Source organism: Nestor notabilis, unplaced genomic scaffold (genome assembly GCF_000696875.1).
Source record: "Nestor notabilis isolate BGI_N333 unplaced genomic scaffold, ASM69687v1 scaffold14064, whole genome shotgun sequence".
NCBI classification, from domain to species: domain Eukaryota; kingdom Metazoa; phylum Chordata; class Aves; order Psittaciformes; family Psittacidae; genus Nestor; species Nestor notabilis.
This window is the reverse complement of record NW_009925285.1, coordinates 7,721-22,201: the sequence shown is the minus strand read 5'-3', so window position 1 is coordinate 22,201 and position 14,481 is coordinate 7,721. Positions and strand designations below refer to the sequence as shown.

The following is a 14,481-nucleotide window of genomic DNA, read 5'->3' as shown; positions in this document are numbered from 1 at the left end:
ACATGTGGTCTGAAGTTGCATCTCGATTTGTGGGGTCAGGGAAGGGAGTGCTGGGGATAACCACCACAGAACCCAAAGCAGGCTCCAAAACCCATGGTATAATTATAATATATCATCTAGTTTTGTAAGGTGAAAGAGAAGCACACAAAAAACTGCCCATATTCAGACTCCACACCCCATAAAACATTCACTGAATACACAATAAAATGTGCAAGGAACCTTGTGTATCCTTTAAATTCCATGAAATTTAACATGGAAATCAACCTTTTGTTGACAGTTGTGTGTTTATGAAGCATCAAAATTAATTGTATGTTTCCTTTCTTTCCCATTTGTTGGTAGTTTGCAGTGCCTGTGGATGTAATTCTTGAAAGCTTTGAGTAGACTTACATTCTGCTACTTTCACAAATAAGTAAGGCTGTAAATGATGAGTTTATCAATGGTATGGATCTGCCCAGAGAAATTGCTGCAAATTGCAATTCTTTAGGAGTAGATCTTGCTGTATCTCTTTCAGTTCCCATCTGTGTTAAGCCTGAGGCTTGTGTCAACTGTATTACTGCTTTTATAGCTTTAAAATGTTGGCTAATGGGAAATAAGCAGCAATAAGTGGGTTTTGGTTGGTTTTTTTTGGTTTTGTTTTTTTTTTTTTTCTACAATGGACATCAAGTCACTCCGCTTTTTTTCCTGAACTCATACTAAAGCTTTTTACAACTTTCACTGCTCCCATCTGAACTCTCTGCAGTTGTCTGTAGCATTCAGCCACATCACTGAATCTGATTCCCATGTTCCTGGCATCATGTATTAATATCTTGCAAATGCTATATGATTAAAATGGAATGATCTTTAGTAGACTAAATTTGCCTACAGGCTAGCTCAAGGTTTATACTTGATTTGCTGAGAAGCAGCAAGTAGAGTTATCAAAGTTCAGTGTGTTCCTTGCAGTGAGAGACTGAGAGCATTTTGCACTGCATATTCTAATTGGGCAATATCTTTGTAGGGGTAGAATCTAAATCATTGTATGCTTAAGGTTGAGGCTGAACTTAAATGCATATTTATTACCTTAATGTGAGATTGTGTCTCCAGGCAAAGAACTTGTGCTTGCAGAAGAGAAGAATCCGTGTTTGCTTTTACTGTGAGACATATTTACTCTGTTTGTAACTGGTAGGAAAACAGGAGGGGAGAGAAAAGGTGTTTTATTTGTCCTTTAGTTGTCAGTGGAAAATTGAATACATGTCAGGGATTAAAATGAGCAGTGGCAGAAGGTCACCTATGAGGTATTTGGAAAGCTTTTGTACAGTATTTAGCAGCCCAAGCAAATGGAAAGTTCATCTGCAATCACAGCAAAAGGATTAGAGCAGAAAAATCTGTGTGGAAAGCACAGATCCTATTATTCCTGAACTAAATTAAGTACAGCCAAAAGTAGGCTTAGCTTTAGTGGATCCAAATGGCAGTAAGAGAAATTACTGCATTTTTTGAAATACTGTATTCAGCATCAGTGAGTTTTGTTGTCGTGTAGTGAGCAAATGTTCATGGCGGGTTATTGTCTAGTTATAAAATTTCATAGAGCAACTCCTGATCCTCCTTGCTCTATCCAAAATCATTAAGGTTTAGAAACTGTGTCTCGAATTTGTAGCTATTCTATGTATATTACTAGAGGTTTTACATAAGTCTTCGCACAGAGCAATTTCTCTCTTGGCAAGCAGTTTTCCAAAATTGGAGTCATTTCATTGTGTCTTCTGGAGGTCATTTAGTATTTCTACTACAGTAACTTCTACAGACCATAACTAAAATGAACATCAGTTCTGCTTGGTATAGTACATTCAGATGAGAAGCAGTCACTGTCCTAATAAATTGATTGGCAATGAAATGATTGGCATGAAGTTGGAGTAAGAGCAGGGGTGCAGTTAGATAAGATGACTTGCCAGCAGGCACATGTACAAGGTCAGTAGCAGATACAAAATTATATCCAGTTACTCTGATTCATAATCTAACGCCCTACACAGAGGCAGGCCTTGTTACAGTGTTACCTCTACTAAAAGATGGTCGTTAGAACATTGCTACTGAAGTCATTTAGTGGACTGATTGCTGACCTTGAAGTTAAGGGCACAGCAGCAAGAGGACATTGTGTATTGCTTCTCAAACTGTAACTATGTCTGGAAAAGAAAAAAGAGAAACAGAAACTACTAGGGTGTATGATCAGTAGGAAATAATAGCAGACACACAAAATATGAAGAGAAAAATAAAAGGATATAAAGGTTTTAGTTAGGTTGAGTGTGAACTTTGAAAAGAAATCTCCCATTCATCCCCATCTACCAAGCAGTGGTTCACATCACAGAGTGGCCTGAGAGCACACAAGCATTTCCTTTCAGATGAAGCTGAATTATGTGTGTTTCAGAAGCACACCTCGTACTTTCCAACTGCAGTTCAATTTGCATGTCCAGACTAGAGGGCAGGCCAAAGTAAAACCACAAAATGTGAGTACTGTGGACAGTAAGGTCTCAGAACCAACTGTTAGACTTTGCCTTAGACTGCGCAACTTACTAATGTCAGCATAGCCAGATAACAAGTTACCTGGTTTGTTTTGTATTTTATCTGGGAAAATATAGTGACACTTCTCAGCACTAATGGTGTAATCACTTAGGGGAAGAGCTAGAAGTAGAAAATGTTGCACTGATTGTTTCTTTTTCCTTCCCTTTAGATAAAGATGTGTAGATAAAGTAATCACAGTAAGAAATTAACTTAAATAGAGGTATATAAATTTCTCAAGAGAAATACCAAAATTATCCTCAGCAAAGCTGAAGGTCACATATACTTTCCAAATCTCTCATTTTAAATGTATGCAGAAGTTTGCCCTGTATCTTTTGTGGGCTGCATTAACTAATATCCTGTTTTACTCCAGTTTTTATGCTGTCCTGTTCCTGTACATCCTCAGTAAGCAATGGGCATCTTTTGGGCTTGGCATCTCCACTTTTTAGCCTTCTTTGTATCAGTCTTTAATAGTAAGACTGGTTCTTCTTCAGGTATCTGGCCCTCTGAGCTGGAAGATAAGGATGGGGAGCAGAATGAAGTGCCTGTAATCAAAGGAGAAGTAGTTAGGGACCTGCTACACTACTTAAACGCACACACCCAGGGGTACTAAGGGAGCTGGCAGAAGTGCTCACTGAGCCGCTTTGAATCATTCATCAACAGTTCTGGCTAACTGGGGAGGTCACGATTGACTGGGAGTTAGCAAATGTGACACCCATCTGCAGAAAAGGCCAGAGGGAGCATCCAGAGAACTACAGGCTTGTCAGTCTGACCTCAGTGCTGGGGATGGCTGCGGAGCAGATCATCCTGACTGCCATCGTGCAGCACGTACAGGACAACCAGATAATCAGAGCCAGTCAGCATGTGTTTATGAAAGGCTGGTACTGCTTGACTGGCCTAATCTTCTGTGATAAGGCTGCCCAATTAGCAGATGAGGGAAAGGCTGTGGATGTTGTGTACTTAGGCTTGAGTAAAGCCTTTGATGGCGTTTCCCACAGCGTCATCCTGGAGAAACTGGCTGCTCATGGCTCAAATGGATATTCTCTTTCCTGGGTAAAAAACTGGCTGCATGGCTAGGCCCAAAGTGTTGTGGTAAATGGAGTATATCCAGCTGTCAGCAGGCTACAAGTGGTGTACCCCAGGGTTCAGTATTGGGGCCAGTTCTGTTTAATATCTTTATCAATGGTCTGGATGAGGGGATCATCCAGTAAATTTGCAGACAGCACCAAGTTAGGTGGGAGTGTTGATCTGCTTGAGGGTAGGAAGGTTCCACAGAGGGGTCTGGACAGGCTGGATCTATGGGCCAAGGCCAGTTGTATGAAGTTCAACAAGGCAAAGTGCCAGGTCCTGCATTTGGGTCACAACCACCTCATGTAACATTATAGGCTTGGGGAAAAGTGGCTGGAAATTTGCCTGGTGGAAAAGGGATCTGGGGGTGTTGGTCAGCAGCCAGCTGAATATGAGCCAGCAGTGTGCCCCAGTTGCCAAGAAGGCCAAGTGATAGGGTGAGAAGAAATGGCCTCGAGTTGTGCCAGGGCAGATTTAGATTGGATATTAGGAAAAATTTCTTCACCAGAAGAGTTGTTCAGTGCTAGAACAGGCTGCCTAGGGAAGCAGTTGAGTCCCCATCCCTGGAGGTGTTTAAAAGACGTGTAGATGTGGCACATAGGGACATGGTTTAGTGGCAGACTTCGCAGTGCTGGGTTAATGGTTGGACTTGATGGTCCAGCTTGATGTTCTTCTCCAACCTAAACAATTCTGTAGATCTGTGATTCTAAAATTTGTTAAACGTGTTTATAAAAAGCAAAACCTTACGTTTACTGTTTCACAGAATTTGTTCGGCTTCTGTCTTCAGGTTTCTGTCCTTGTGAGCAGGATAGATATGTATTTTATTTTTTATAGCAGCATGTTGAATTTCTTCATTTCCAGGAGTTCTTCAGAAAACTACCGTATGCCAGTGATGGAATACAAAGTGAATGAAGGAATGTCATATGAATTCAAATTTCCCTTCAGGAATAATAATAAATGGCAGCGAAATGCAAGCAAAGGACAGGGACCTCACGTGGCTCAGGTACCATCCCAGATACAAAGTCCAGTAACATCTAGGATTGGGAAAGGAGAAGGGAAAATCCCACCTCCAGAACGAGCAGCCAACATCCCTCGAAGCATCTCTAGTGATGGGCGACCGCTGGAGAGCCGGAGGTATGTGTCGTCAAACTGCTGTATTGTTATTTAAGTTTCAGATGAGTTACCATCAAAGTTTTAGATCTAAGTGTTCCTGAACTTCTACATTTTGAAGAGTTAATCCAAAATTTTAGGTTGTTTACAGGCTTGGTGGGATCGCCAGAAGCTCTCAAGGCAGAAACTGCATCTAACAGCATGTTTAGCAAGAGAATTCTGACCAGCATAGAAAGCAAATTTATCTTTTTGGAGAGTTTTAAAAATTTTTAGGCTAGAGAAGGGATTGGTTTTAAGTTTGCATTTCTCCAGGGTGGTTTGGTTTTATTGTTGTATTGGAAGGTTTTTTTAAACAAGAAAGCGATTAGTATTGAGGCAAAAATATCAGGCACATCCTGTCACAGTATTTTCATTCTTTCACAGAAGATGTATTTTATAATATTCAAATGAACTGTCATTGTTTTAATTATCTATAGAAATCTATTACTGAGTCTACATTTATAAAGAGAGGGAAACAAGCTCGTAGCTTTTATTTCTTATTTTGGATAATTCCTTAAATTAAAAAAAGCTGTAGACAGATTCTGATCATGCTTTGCATTGCTGAAAAATATAAAGCAGTGGAAATAAGATGCATATTGGAGAAAATTTAAAGAGATCTCTAATGAATTGGAGCATTTTTCACATCCTGAAGATCTTGGGGTTAAAAAAATAGAATGTTCAAAGATGTTACAGCCAAGACCAAGAAAGTAGCAAGCTGAAATTGAAACTGCTGTGTAGGATACCTTGTTAAGAAATTCTAATAGTTGGTAAGGACTTCATTTTCTTACTTTCTTTTTCATTAAACTTCTGCACTCAAACTGGTTAGAAAGCGCATCTCCAGTTGTAGCTTTGTGTAAGTTCAGTAGATGTATACTTAAAGTTCAGTGTGAATAGCAAAAGAGAATTTGCCACACTGAAAGCACTAATATAACTTCACAGTCAACCTGATAAGATTGCTTGTGAAAAAGGTTGCAGAAGCCAGGGAGATGCTGGACTGAGCTCTCTAATGGCATATTTGGACCAGCATAACAACTGCACGGCTTCAGGCTGTATCTGTCTGTTACAGCAGAAGACAGGCCGGTGCTGAATTTGAAGGAATAGGAGTGTGGATTGTTGGGGTTTTTCCTGCTCTCTCCAGTGCTGTAGAATCTCACTCTGTAATTATGGAAAGTGTAGTAATACTTGGCCAAAGTTTAAGGCAGTGGCAGAAGATCAGTTTCACTTGAGTTGCTGTTTTTTCCAGAAGAGAATTCCATCTCTTCATGGCATTAATCAAAGAGTTTTGTCTAGAGTCTCAGGCTGGCTGTTCCATGACTTGTGCCGAGGAGAGAGAGCCTTTGGCTGCACCGGGAGACAGGGTTTTAATAACTGTGTTTTTCTTGTGCATAAAATCCGATGTGGGCAACATTGCATACCTAAAGCATCCAAGATTTATCCAGTCACTGGATGCTGAAGGGGGGGTTTAGGGCCTGACAAATGTTTGCAGATTGAAAATTACATTTCCATATACTCAGTATTTGTTTTCAAAAAGTGAAACTTTGACTTTCCATTTCCTTCATTTTCAGGGCATGTACCTGGGGTGTTTCTCCTCTAGACATTCTTTTAGTATTTTTTTATCATTATTCAAAAAGGGCTCTATTGGATCTTTCCATCCTTAAAAGTGTATTATCAAAGCAGCTTCTAAGTGTGGCTGGAAAATTTTTTTGGAGGTCTGAAAAATGTCTTCTCTCTTATCTTTCTTGTCTGCTAAACATGTTAGTCTTGGCTGGACCTAATTTAAATATGACAGCAGCTGCATGAGGTTAATGTGTTTCCAGTTAAACTGAAGAAAAATACGTTTTTGGCATTTTAAAGGAATACTGAAGGGGGAAAAGGCAATAAGTTCACTCCAAGACTCATTAGTCTCTTCTCTGCATGATAAAAGAAGTTTTGCTTTTGCAGATACCAAGATACTTGTTTTTGTGTAAAATCTCTAAAATCAACGAAGATGAACTTTTCATAGCCCTTTTAAATACTATCTCATTTAATTTTTCACCAGTAACTTTCATACCTGTCGTAGCATAAAGACATCATTTCTTAGGAGGTGCTGGAATCTGCATGTTTCTGGTGCAAGTAGCAGCAATGGTGCTCTGCTATGCTTTGTTCTCTACAATTTGTTTTTTGTTCAGCTCTCAACTGGTTGGAGAAATGAGGGACCAAGGGTAGCCTGGTAACACAGGTACTGGGATCTGTGCTGGTGGTTCTTGTGATACAGAAATGTTCTTGTAATTAACATGATTATAAACAGGACCCCACCATATACAACATGGATACTTCAGTCTCTCTGCAGTGTTTGTTCTGTAGAACGATTTTAAGGGGTTTTATGAAAAATCACCTGTGTTACGACTTATTAGCAGAGCAGCACAGGTATCCTAGATTTCCTTACTGCCATTAAAGTTTCACTTCTGGAAAGTGTCAGTGCAGCTGGAAACTAACCCATGAAGATCATCATCCATAAATAATTTTACTACTAAATTATAGCCGTAACCTCAATTTTAATCTTTGGTTGTGGTCTAGATAACGCTATCACTTGTGTTTTTGTGATGAGCCACAGTTCAGTCTTGCTGATGTTTGATTTATCTTAATACTTAGTTGGTTTGGGGCTGGAGCTGGCATTTATCCCTCTATGCTCCTGCCTTTTGACTGCACGTTCATCGTTTATTGAGCTGGTTGCAGTGATGGCAGATCTCATCTGCATCTGAGAAACGGCAATCTACAGCTTGTGATCTGTTTTAAGGGACATGGCAGCTGAGAAACCCATAGTAAATTGATCCATGTGGCTCTTTGAGCTCTGAATCTGGAATGATTTTTGGAAGTAGCACTGATAGCAGTTGCCCAGGACCACAGAAGTTTGGTACCATCATTAGCCGTAGCTTCAGCAGGTGGGATTTCAAAGAATGAAATAGAGGCATTGTATTTCTGACATATCAGACCTGACATGGTATTCATTTTAATGCTAACATGTCAGCAGTATATCCGTGACTTGTATGAAGTATTTAGAAAAACTCCTGACGATTTGAGGGATTTAATTTAAACAAAACCAGCATAACAGGCAAGTGTTTCATCCTTTGAGTACAAAGTGCAGGGAGTACAGGTGTAACTCTTTGAATTACCTACCAGTGGTACTTGTCTGGTGATCACTTTATGTAGCTAGAGGCCCTAAATATGCATACTGAGTGAAACTGTTTTTTAATTTTCACTTTAGTCCATTTAAACATGTGAAAATGAAACAAAAGCTGTATTACTGCTCCTGAGAACCAGGAGGGTTTCACTTCATATATAAAAATAATCTTGCCTTCCTATGGAGACTTCTGTTGTAGCCTGGCTCCTTGAATGTATTCATGATTGATGTATGTATTTGTAGGCAGGGAAAATAACCTGAAACTTTATTGATCTTAAATCTCTAATGTTACTGCAACATTGAGAATGAAAAGTCTAATAATGTAAATGCAATAAATTCTGAATTATGGCTTCTTTCACAGCATTAATTAGTCCACATGGGACACAATATAGGCTATAACCCAGAATAAATATCAAGGTGATACGTTAAGGAAAGCAACAATAAACCACACACGAGGTATGCCAGAGTTAATGTTATTGGAGACGATGTAATTTTGGAGCTTGGCTGTATTCTCCCCCCCGCCTCAATCGTCAGTTTTTATTGTGTACACTTGGTTTCTAGACCTCATTAAGAAAAAAATGCAGGCAAAGGAGATGAGCTAGTGTTAGGTGATAATCTCAGTTAATTTACACTGGAACTAGTCTTAACTAAAACTTGATTCAACAAGCATTTGAGAAGTGTGAAAACCAGTGAGTAAAGCATGCAGCTGAACTTGTGCACTTCAGTGTGCAGTTCAGTACTGTTCCAGATGAAAGCTCAAGGCTCTAACTAAAAAGTTTCCAAGCATGGTCAATATTTTAAACCAAATGGAAAACTGATTTATGGCATAACTGCAGTCAAGCATTGGCTGCAAAATCCCACAGTATCTAAGTCCTCACTGAGAACTTTGGAGCACAGCCCTAAAACTTCATAATTCTTTGAACAATGCCTGTGGGTAGTCAGTGACAGTAACTGCACCAGTAATAGTTTATAGGTTAATTCCTGCAGATAGATTCTAGTTTAAACTGTCCTGGTATTATATAAAAATCCTAATCTGCTGCTGCTTAGTTTGCATCAGTGACGTTTTTCGTAATACAAACAAGCAAGTGTCAGTGCTCATTTTGCTACCTGTCAAGTGAGCAATGTAGCACATGCGTTGCCTACTCGCAGGGTTTGAGGATTAGCTATTTTGAAGTTTTCATAACATTCTTCAAAGCATGTACTAACATGAGATTTTATATTACACATTCCCTATCAGCACCAGGACCTAGAACTGGCTGTAGCAGTGGAAAATAAGGTTCCGTAGTACACCTGGCTGTAAACCCAAGCTCCTGTGTACCAAAAACAGCTGAGAAGAGCCAGGCTGTGTTGTGTCAGGAGCTGGTCTCTCTTGTTTGAGAGTCCATCAGCAGGGACCAGGGAAAAGCACAAGAAATGCTTACAAGTATAAAGGAAGACTTCTTGCCAGGTCTGCCAATCTCCTGGCTGTCTGCTGTTGAAGATTGCCTGAAGCCAGATATGTTTCACTGTTGTGTTTAACAGCTGTGGATGCTCTTCATCCAGGTGCCTGCTAACGGGTCTCTTGATAGATCAGTTTACTACTTGTTCTTTTGTCAAGAGGGATAATGAATAATCACTGTTTGCTTGATCCAATGTAATTCACATGTGGAAGGATTGAAGCAGACAAGATAAAATTCTCTATAATCCGTGGAGCCATATAGCCTACTCAGGTACATCTAGTTGTCCCATTGCCTGATTCTATATATTTTCTTGTTATGATACATGTTTTCTGAAGTGTGAAGTTCAAATTGAAGGAAAATATTTGAACATGTATATGGTGTGGTATATGAGAAGGTACAATATGACAGCATAATTGCATTTTCTATTTCATTCTCTATCCCCTTCCCCAGAATTGCTGATGTTTTTTTTTTCCTTTTTGAATGGTTTGGTTTCCTTTTAACATGAGCATTAACTCAGTGTTTTCAGTGAACTGTCACATCTCGCACTATTATTAGGATGGCAAAAATCAATCACGTGGAAGGTAAGCATGCCAGAATTAAGATTTGCTGTGCAGTTTTATTCAGAGCTCTTGCGTAACCATATTTTCTGATGCTTCCTTTGATTAAATTATGAGAATTTCTTTTAACAGAGGACATCTGCCTCATTCAGTTCACACAGTGGATGCAGCTCATTAAAGAAGAGCTATTTAATATTTTATTTTCCTCTTCATTACTCCATCCCTTATTTACTGAATGGCATTCAAATCCTGCTGTAAAGTTGCAATTACTAATTCCCCTCTAAGCTTTACAGTGGCGCCCATTACTATAGTTTCTGAATGCTTCATGGGTATTAATTAAGTTTAATTTTCAAAACTCTTGTGAGAAGAGATGTCTTTGGCCCTCTTCAGATTAAGAACAAAAGTAGAGAGAGAAATTATGTTCTAATCATTTGCTGTGTCTTATTTTGGGCATCTCATATTTGGAAGTGTGCCCAGCATTGTTAATTTTTTATATATTCAAATTACAGCTTCAGTTGTCTTCAGCTGCTTTGGTAAGTTTTCAGCTCAGAAGTAGATGGGGCCTTGGAATCAAATAAGGCCTTTGAAAAACTTGCAATTAGTGACAATGAATGAAAAATTTTCTTTAACAAATATGCCAGTGGTCATATTGGAGTGCTGCAGTTAAGTGCAAGAATTCCATTTGCTAAGTCAGCACTGAAACGCCTTGACTATAAAGCTGTCTTTTCTCTTCTGCCAGCCTGTGCCGCCTCCATTTCCAACCTGTTCAGCAGTAGCAGGAGAAGTGGTAGCAGAAAATAAAACTGCATGGGGCAGAGGTCCTAAAGGAAGAAGGCACTTCTGTTTGATCTTATAACTAAAGACTGCCTTAGGCCATAGGCACAAAGTGTGCTAGACTGACATTTTTCCTATGATGTGTATATTACATACCTATGCATACTGAAGACATGAGGAAAATTACAGCTAACGACATGGAAATTAATTTATTAGGAGCAAGAGGGGTGCTTTTGATGTCTGTGTTGTCATGCTAAACAAAATAAGCATATGCCCATCCCACTCGCTGCCTTCACAAAAGATGATTTTTTTCCCATGCTTGGCAAGACTCAACCAGTCCTTTCAGGATGAACTAGATCTCTTAGAACTAAATCATGCATGGTATAATCTCAGTTCAGTTGACTGCAGTGAAATTGTATCTGTTTAATGCAATGGACGTTTGGCCTATTTTTAAATTCAGTTATGGGGCTCATGCACTTAACCATTTCAGAGTTTCTTCTTAAAGCTGTCTTTTGAAATGGATAATAGCTTGGTTTAGTTTGTTTTTTAATTATAAACAAAAGACAAGCACTGAATATCTTAACTATAGGGGCATACTGCTAACACAATACTTTTGTCTTGGGAAGTGCCTTTCAATAGATTTCAAAGCAGCTCCAAAAGTCAATTTGAACTAATTTACTCTGAAGCTCTTTTGTCTTCTTTATGTTTCAGATAGAATGAATGAAACATATTTCACTGATGTTTTTTAGTGTTGTTGTGAACTGTACAAACAAAATGTATTGCTGCTTGAAATAATAGGATGTGCTACCTGACTGGTTGTTCATTGCTGTTGTTCAGACCACATTTACGATACAATTTGGTTTGCCCTTGAGGACTTCTGTCTTTGGAAAAAAAAAGTTATAACTCCATGACATAGTTCTGAAATCTTGACATTCCCTCTAAACAGTGCTGTCACTTTTTGGCAAGGCATAGGAAGTAAAGAAAAGGCATAGCTGAATCTGAAGTGAAAATGTAAGCATTTTCCAACAGGAAATCATTTTACAGAAATTATTTGAGAAGTAATTGGTTTCCTTGCCATAAATTCTAATTTAGTATTGGGGAAAAAAGGTCATACTTTTAAATTGTGTATTGCTCAGCAAGCATGACTGAGTTTTAAATGTGTGTGCCTATATAAGTGAGTGAATGTTATTGAAAGCACGTATTTTTGTTGGCCGAACTACCTTTTTCTTTTTTTTTTTCCTCTTTGTAAGATTGCCACTGGGAAAATTAACTGCTTGGCTCATGGTTTCCCAAGTTTCGAACTCTCGAACCATGTTCTTTGCAATCAAGTATTTGAGAATTGTTGCTTGATAAATGTGAGATAAGTTAAATTCAGTTTGGTAGGCTAGAAAGGAAATACTGGGTTTGGTATGATACTTGTGATTGTCAGGTGTTGAATCATCCCTTTCTTGTTTGGGAAAGAAAGTCATATGCTTTATATGAAATTCCAGATGATCAAGATATTTGGTCCAGTCCTACTGCTCTTTCCATCTTAAGATTTTGTTAGTTTACTGCTTTTGTGCAAGGTACTGAGGGGATCAAATGCACATTTGAAATATGTATGTACACACACTTTTTGGATATATACACAGACATAAGTAACATTAATCAGTGCAGTGTTGGGTTTTTTTCATTCTCAAAACAGTTTTTGAACTTTGAAAGTCCTTATACTACTGTGGTGAGAGCTGATTAAAATCTGCCACTCCTCTACAGATATTAAGTGTCTAGGCTGTCTAAATCCCCAGACCCAGGTTGCATACTGAGACAACTGTGTGTTTTACTGAAATCAATATGATTTTTTAATTATAAAGGTTAAATTGCTATTTAACTTGTGTAAGTTATTTTTCCTAGACAACATGATTAAGGTTTGCTTTCACAGTAGGATCTTGGTGTTCATGGATGGCATAATTTAAACTCTAAAATCACTGCCAAAGTTCTGAATGGCTTCAGTCACCACTAAGTAGAACTAAACTAGCTTAGCAGCAGTGAATTTGATTGGGTTTTGGGAAACAAAATGCACAAAGCAAAAGGTGATCTCAAAAAGCAAAAGCCTTCAGCTACAGAACAGGATATACAAGTTGAACAGTATAAGCCTGCTGCTTCCAGCCATTCTGTCCAGGTGCATGTGTTGCAATTGTAGCCCATTTATTTGCTGTATGGTTATTCTGACAGGAGAAGGCTTCATATGACTCAGGTCTGAATTTTCAGAATTCTGGTATGTTGAGATAGTTTGATATTAGAACATTAAGTTTTGAGGGGGGATTTTAAGGTATTTATAAATTTAGTCCTTGTGATTTAATCTGGACAAGTTTGGTGGCATAGAGATAAGCTTGATACTCTTGGAAAAGTTTGCATAGACAACTCACTACAGTTAGTTTAAATTCCAGGCAAGAGTTTGTTTTGAGAATTAGAAATATTTTGTTCTCTTTGGTAGTTGGGTGAGAAATGTCATACTTCATTATTCCTTACAAGTAATCTGTAAAAAACAAACAGGACTTTTAAAACTGGGATGTTTTCGTAGTGCGTGCCAGGTTTTTCCTCTTACACTTGCCTCTTCATTTACTCCCCTGCATCCAGCTTTTCACAGCTGATTTTTCAATGGTTTCCAATAGATTCATAAGGGGAAATGTCTGATCCTTCAACTGACTTCATTTCTGCTGTCTCTATGATGCTGTGCTCTTTGCTGATGTAAGAATTTGCATGATGTTGTCCGTCAAGTTTTGCATTATGATACTGCCGTTCAATATTGCTGATTTGACTTGGTGGTTTGCTCTGAACAGGTTGTCTCCTGGTTCTGATGTCTATGTCACAGTTTCATCCATTGCCTTAGCAAGATCGCAACAGTGCCGTAATTCTCCAAGCAACTTATCATCCTCAAGTGAGACTGGCTCTGGTGGGGGCACATACAGACAAAAATCTATGCCAGAAGGGTAGGCACCAGACCTTTTTCATATTCTTTTTAGGCAAGTTTTTTGTTCTCTGTTCCATTTGTTGTAATGTACATTAAACTAAAGGAGTGCTTCCACAGCCTCCTGTCAGCTGTTGTTTACACACATTAAAACATGATTGTTTTCAAATATCACTGTCATGCTTTTTGAAAAAGTCAAGTTTTAGAAATCCCTTGCCTCCCCCTTTTCCCCTTGTGACCTAACCTCCCTCTCTGATTCTAGTGTACAATTGCTTAGGTTACTATACAAAGGGACCTTTATATGCTTAAAAATCTTCATTAAAAGTACTGGTTTCATGTTGTAAATTGCTTCATTTCACAGGTTTAGATTCTACAATAAAATAGGTAATAGGTTTGGGAATTTGCAGTCTGTTCTAATACTTGAAGCAAAGTAGCGTTGAGTGCAACTAAGACTTCAGCTATGTAGTCACAGAAATTGCTAATTAATCCACAGCTAGCATCTTTTTCACATGTTCACAGTCATGCTGTTTTAAGGTACTGTCTTCCAACTCTCCAGAAATCTTCAAATTCTCTGAAGTGATCCAATGTCAACGTAAGGGGCAACTTGCAGAGTAAGAAATTAAATCTGTATCATTTTCAGAGAGCACTGAAAGGAGCAATAAATCAAGTATGTCCAAGTAGGGGAAAAAAATAATTGGCAGCAGGAGATCTGTCTGCCACATTCCGAAATGCTGCTTATAGAGAATACAAAGGGGCAAAACTACTGATGGTTCACACTGCAAAGCTTCCCTCTCAAGTTGTCTTGATTATGTTGCAGGTCATTGTGTGTAACTCATTCTGGTTTGGATCTTGTATAAAGTAGAA

General features: G+C 38.6%; 1 protein-coding gene across 1 annotated transcript in view; it reads left to right on the top strand.

The window, feature by feature from the left end:
* The window catches only part of SIPA1L1 (signal-induced proliferation-associated 1 like 1), a gene marked incomplete at its 3' end in the record, with an annotated part of 52,651 nt that overhangs the window by 33,832 nt on the left and 4,338 nt on the right, over positions 1-14,481 (top strand). The window contains exons 9-10 of the mRNA XM_010012996.1: positions 4,453-4,725; positions 13,490-13,639. Coding sequence (XP_010011298.1) covers positions 4,453-4,725; positions 13,490-13,639 — 423 coding nt within the window. The remainder of the gene's footprint in view (positions 1-4,452; positions 4,726-13,489; positions 13,640-14,481) is intronic.